Source organism: Tarenaya hassleriana, unplaced genomic scaffold (genome assembly GCF_000463585.1).
Source record: "Tarenaya hassleriana unplaced genomic scaffold, ASM46358v1 Cleome3, whole genome shotgun sequence".
NCBI lineage: Eukaryota > Viridiplantae > Streptophyta > Magnoliopsida > Brassicales > Cleomaceae > Tarenaya > Tarenaya hassleriana.
The window spans coordinates 5,610,501-5,617,320 of NW_010966177.1; the positions used below are offsets into that span (position 1 = coordinate 5,610,501).

The 6,820-nt window shown below is 30.0% G+C and overlaps 1 protein-coding gene across 1 annotated transcript; it reads right to left on the reverse strand.

The window, feature by feature from the left end:
- Positions 1-1,229: 1,229 nt before the first annotated feature.
- Positions 1,230-2,444, reverse strand: LOC104819566 (protein IRX15-LIKE). Its single transcript, XM_010549696.1, has one exon. The coding sequence runs from the start codon at positions 2,371-2,373 to the stop codon at positions 1,393-1,395; it is 981 nt and encodes a 326-aa protein (XP_010547998.1). The 5' UTR covers positions 2,374-2,444; the 3' UTR covers positions 1,230-1,392.
- Positions 2,445-6,820: the final 4,376 nt, after the last annotated feature.

The following is a 6,820-nucleotide window of genomic DNA, read 5'->3' on the forward strand; positions in this document are numbered from 1 at the left end:
ATTTTAAAACAAAAAAAATACTCTTAAACGACTTATAAATTTAAACGGAGGGAGTAATTGGTTAGGATGAGAGCGAATGGAAAGAATGAAATGGAAATGTAACATATATATATATATACACACATAATTATATATGCGTGTGTGTGTAAAATATAATATTTATTAAGCTTTTTCTTATTACCAAATACTAGATTAAAAGTAAATGTACTATATATATTGTACTATATATATACGCGCACACACCCCTCTCTCTCTCTCCCTCTCCCAAAAAAAATGGTAATAGGTTGGTCTAACCAACATTGACTCCTTAATTTGTTGTTTATTAATCCGATTAAAGTTGTCCCTTATGTTTATGTTCTTATACTTAAATTGGATAATATTAAATTATCATTATTATATATAAATTTTACATTAGCGAAAACTATATATATTAATAAAAAAAACCTAACGAATCAAATGATATTTTTTAATAGTTAAGGATTTTTAATATTTTATAAAGTTTGAAACTTTAATTTTTTAGACGAACAAAAATACTATAAAAAGTAAAAAGTTTCTATTAAAAAAAAAAACTCATCCGAGTATCATTGTGTAATGACTTTTTCCATCGAACGCATGGAAGTGTTGCAACCAACAACTTATTGGCCCATAGTTGGCCCATAACAAAGGGCCCATTAAAACCCAAACCCAAATGTTTCGTCTAATACTACTACTCTACATGTGCGACCACCGAACACACCGTGCTCCCTCACCGACAATCTTTCTCTCTCTCTCGCTTTGTGTCACGTGCAGCACGTGTCGATGATCTCACGCAATTAGCCTCGAGGGCCGAGCTTTGCTTCTGTCTGTCTGCCACGTAAGCTTTTTCGGCGACCCTAACCACACGCGCGAAATCGGTTCAGCGCGTACAAAACACGCGCCTAAATGTCGACGCACGTTGCAAAACTGCCCTCGGATCGCGTTTTGTATTTGATGATCGTCGCTTCAAAATTATCCATATCTATAGCTTATTAAATAAATGATGATCCTTATTATAGAATCTAGAATGCCGTTTCTCGTTGGACTTATATATATATATATATATATATATATGGTAAATTTAGGTGAAATATACGATTCTATTAAGAAAATCAGTAACGTTTTTTTTTTGTAGTTTACTGATTGAGGTTCTAAGTATAAAAAATATGTAAATTATACTGAAAATGCAGATAAAATAAATCATAAGATGCTACTCTTTTATAGTTTGATGCTTTTCATCAATTGCTTTTAGATTCGCTCCAGACATTTTTTCCTCAAAGTTTGACTTTGTTTCAAAATTAAAAAAACACACACTGAACATTAACCCTCGAAAACTACGTTAATTACAAAAGAGCCCCAGATGTACACTGAAGTCGATCAGTCAGCGTTAACACCACCGTCTTCGTCATCCTCGCCACCAATCACCGGCGCGAAAGGCTCAGACAACCTCGTTGAGTTCCGACAAAACCGAATAATTTCCGGCGAACCAGTTCCGCCGCCCCCCGCCTCCGCTTCCACCGAGAAATGCGCCAATTCTCCGACGACTTCCACCAGATTCTCCTCGCAGAGAAACTCCTCACTGTAAACTCTCTCCACTGTTCTCCCGAACTCATGCACGAAGACATCCGTCTTCTTGTTCTTTCCTTCTCGTTTGCTCCTCGCCAAAACCGCCGATGTGAAGATCGCTGACATCCTCCCCGGAGATTCGCCGGAGAACCCACTTGGCCCGTCAACCAGAATCACATCCCAATCGGTGTCGTAGAAAAAATTGGGGAGGTCGTTGATGGCAAGCTCGCAATCGGAGAACAAGAGGTTCTGAACTGGTCGGCAGTCATGTCGTGTCCTGTAATAACGGAGGAGCTCTCCCGCCTGAGAGACCCTGGAGGAGAAAACGATGTCGTAGGCTTCGACCCCGGGATTTGTCTGCTCGAACTTGGAGACGGCGTAGGAGCTGTCATCGACGAAGACGGTCCGGCCGGGGAAATTGATGGATCTCCAGAGGAGGGATTCGTGGGTGAGGCCGAAGACGAGGAGGTTGACACCTCCGTCGACGCCGGAAAGTGAGCGAATGGCGGTGGAGACGGCGGAGAGTTCGGAGAGGGACATGGAGGAGTTTGCGGCGGCGGAGGCAGAGGAGACGTATTGGAGGAGTGCGGCGGAGATGGGCGGCGGGAAAGATGGGGATACGACGGAGGAGGAGTGGAGAGAAGAGGTAAAGAGGGTGAAGGAGAAGACGAGAGTGAAGAGTGAGAGGAAGAAGATGAACCAGAGGCGGTGGTGGTGATGAATGGCGGCGGATTTTGATGCAATGGAGGGGTGATGAAACACGATCACTTTTGTGTTTGTGTTACTCTTCATTTTTTTTTTTTTTGCAATTTAAGAAAACACAGGAGAAGGGAGAATTATTTTTTTTTGGGTGTTTTTTGATGGTTCACAAGAGGCCTTTTATATGATGAGAATGTATAAACTGTGAGAGAGAAACATGAGAGTTTGAACACTGATTCTAAGGATCGTTGATAAGAAAATTAACACGTGAATTTCGGTTATGGCAGACAGAAAATATCATTGGTTTTATTTATTATACTATTTAATATTTTTAACTAAAATAAAATCTGCATAAAACTAATTGAAAATCAGATCGTATAAAAAAATATGTTTATTTTAATCCGAATCACAACCGAATAAACCGAACATAACCCGCAATCTCGGTTATATATTGAAACTTCGCTTACTTTGAAGGGGAGGGGTCCCTCATGTATTATATATATATATTGATTTTATTTTCAGGACGCTGTTATTCAATTATTTTTTTCGTATCTGATATTTTGAAATTTTAAATTAAATTCGAATTCCCATCTTATCATCATCAAATTACTTTTTAATTCCAAAGATATAACACAAGAGTTATTGTCTTTATTTTTTTCTCGATTATACCATTGTTTCCAAATTCTATATTACACTGTTAAAATTTTGTATACAAAGGGCATTATAAGGAAAAAAAATATACCACATAAATGAAAAATTTTATATTGATGAAAATTATGGATTGTGTTGATATTAAGTCCATCGTTTCTCACAATAAATTGAAGATGAAATCTCGCCAAAAGGTAAGATAAATGCGAGTATTCAAAAACTTTCTTTTTCTTTTTTGTGAAAAGTTTATGTCCAATATTTACGGCAGCGATATTTGTTTATGTGAAAAAGCTGAAGACTTTTTCTTTTTCTTTTGAAAGAACAATAAATATAATAACATTTTTTATTTAGAAACATTTAAACATGTCATATTATTAACAAATAATATAATATTAAACAAATTATTGAATCTTTACAAAATTTTAATAAAGATATATTTTTATACTTCTATCAGAGTTTTAATTCATTATTTTTTGTATTTATATTTTAATATTTTAAACAAAAACTATTGACGTCAATATATTGATAAATTATAAATTTGCTAATAACGTCAATAATTTATAAAGATAATGTCTAGTTTTTAAAAGCTTCAGCTTAAATAATTTAATATAAACAAAATATTTACATTAATATCAGAATATTTGTTCTAATTAGGTTTTTATAACTATTATATTTTGAATCCATATAGTATTTATAAATTAGTATACACAAATCATGTTTATTTAATTTATTTGAAATTCTTCCTCTACAGCAAAGTTCCATCTATGAGATAAATGTGAACACCGATTAAAGCCAAATCGATTAGTTATAACTCATAAACATATTTAAATTTTTGTAAGGAAAAAGTAAATAACATGTTTTTTCAATTTCTTAGACGCGAAAGAATTTTTTAGTCAATACAATGCACAAATTTAGGATTGGAAGAATTTGAATAAACCAAAAGAAAACATCACAAAAAATAACAAAATAAAATTTTAATTAGCTGTATTATAAAAATATTATTATATTTATTAAATTAAATATTTTCGATTTGATTTTTTAAGATAAATTAATAAAATTATATTTTTAATATTTTTTAGATAGTTAAGCTTATTTTTATAATAGATAAATAAGATTTTAATAGAAAATATATTAAAAGATAATAATATTTTAAGATATTTTTCTTAAAACAATATCTTAAAACCAATGCTTCACTAGATATCTTAATTGTACAATTATATAACAATAAAAGCCAAATAAACATTATGATGTGATTTACTTTCCCATTCATTTTCCGGTTCAGTTTTTAAAACTTCAATGTTTTTTACGTTGTTGTAATGTTTATTAAAAAAGTGTATATGGTCTCTATAGATCTACTATAACAAAATAATAAATGGAAAAAATAATGATATTATGTAAAATAATCATTCCAGGTGGCATAGTATGATATTAATTGTCATTTTGAAGGCATTTACAAAAAAAAAAAACCAATCCAGTTCATATCCCCAGTGTTGAGAAAAATAATATACTAGGTCACCTTACCCCTATATTTTATGTAGAAAGACGTATTCAAACCCGCAACCTCGAACTCCACGTTAAATGGTTTTACCGTTGAGCTAAATTGACCCTATTTGGAGGGATTTAAAGTGGAAAATAAATTATTTAATTAATCATGTGTAATTGTGTATATATACCCATCACTCTGGCTTGGACCGTTAGCACCAGCTCTTTTGTCCCCAAAGTCATATTTGAAACATTATGAAAAGTTCACTTGAAAAATAAAAAATGTTATATATATGAGAAAAGTTCACTCATATTTGAACCATTGTCATTTTGAAGGCACTTACGTATATTATATATGATATATATATATAGAGATATCAAAATGAGTTCACATCGCGAGCCGGTCCATATTGTCCTGACCTGGGCCAAGAAAATTTGAGCCTAAATAAAAATGGACCGAACGAATCACCTTCTCACGAGTCGAGCTCATCCGATCCAGCTCGGCAAGCCCACGAACTGGCTCACGAGACAAAAAAAATATTTTATTTTTAATAGTTTTTTAATAATTTTAAAAAGATTTATCAATTTTAAATAATGTTTTTATTATTTTTAAAAATATTAATAATTATTTTTAATTAATATTTTAATATTTTAAATTATATTTAATATTTTTTATTTTTATTCGGCTTGCGAACTAGAGCGACTTGGGACGATTCAAAATTTTTTTGGCCCGAATAAAAATACATAACTATATACATATAGGTTGGAGATCCGACTACGATTAGTTATAATTAAGATGTGCATGATAGACTTAACAATTTGTGTATTTAGACTAACACATGATTAAAAAAAATATTAGTTTGATTTTATTAGAAGGATCACTTAAAAAAATAATATTAATTTCTATTAAATTTATATATCAATTTAAATAATTAAAACCAAAATCGTTCAAACACGAACACATCTTACTACTACTAAAAGATATTCAAAGAATGGCAATATCATTAAGTCCTTCTCATTTCTAATTAATGTTTTGTATTTGTATAACTAAACAATATTTGAGATTGAAAATTTGATTATTAATTTTATACATATACGGTTATTGAAATTTGAAATATATTCCAACAAAATAATTTATGCTAGATTTTCTCTCTCTATAATATCTCTTTTAATTTATCATTTTAGCCCAATATAGCTAGTTAACCAATAAACTACAAAAATAAAAATTCTAATTTATATAAAAAGTTAAGTCATTGTTCCATGGGATTCCAACCTTTTAATCAATTTATCTATTTTATAAATTTTCTTATCTCCATCCATCAACCTCTACAAATCATTGAACACTAAATAACATTCAATGGAGGAACCTTTGATTTCATTACGGTTAATGATATACATATCAAATTATGCTTTTACCCTTTTATCCCAAATGGTAAAAGTAAAAAGTTCAAAAAAATTAACGGGTAAAACGTACAATTGGTGGGTATTACTGTATTAGGGTTTTCAATGTTTCAATCATTGAAGAAGAACGTGGGATGAAATGAACCTCTACAAACTTAAAAAAAAAAAAAGCATTGATTGCCTTTGTCTCCGCATTTTTCGGATATTTTTCAAAATTATATTTTGCATTTTTTTAAATATTTGATATATAACATTTTCTTAGATGCCTTTACATCTATTAAAAATTATATTTAGAAAATATATTGTTTTATTTTTGCGATGATAAAGTACATATGGAAGAAGAGATCCAACCATGATATGGGAAGTTATTTGCCAAATAGAATTTTGTGATCAGACTAACTATAACACATAGTGATCCATTAAAATTTGTTAATTTAATTATATGATTTAATAATATATATATATAATATAAATAATTAGTGTATCATATATATATATATATATTGACTTCAACCTTTTATTTTGAGTATATTAATGTTATCATTATAAATTTCTACATATACACTTTTAATTTTAAAATTTTTATGTTGAATAATAATCGATAGTATTAAAATATCAGAATACGTATACAAAACAAGAAAAAAAACTAAAATATAAAATATAAATGTGATAGAATCTCTTCAAAAGAATTAAAACCTAAAACTAAATATTGAAAGAATTGAAAATTTGAATTTCATTATTTCCATTGACCGAGAAACTGTGCGAGCGCTATACCACATATATTTTCCAATTATACAGCATCCAAGTTATATATAAAAAAAATAAAAATACTATAATATTTTAATTCCTAGTTTTCTTTTAACCAAAATCAAAAACTAATTTTAAAAAATTAATATTAAATCCTAACAATGTTTTATAAAAAAAACTCTTAAATTTTAAAATCTCATCTCAAACCCCAAAGTCTTGCAGAGAAACATAAAATAAATGTAATTTCTATAACACAATATAT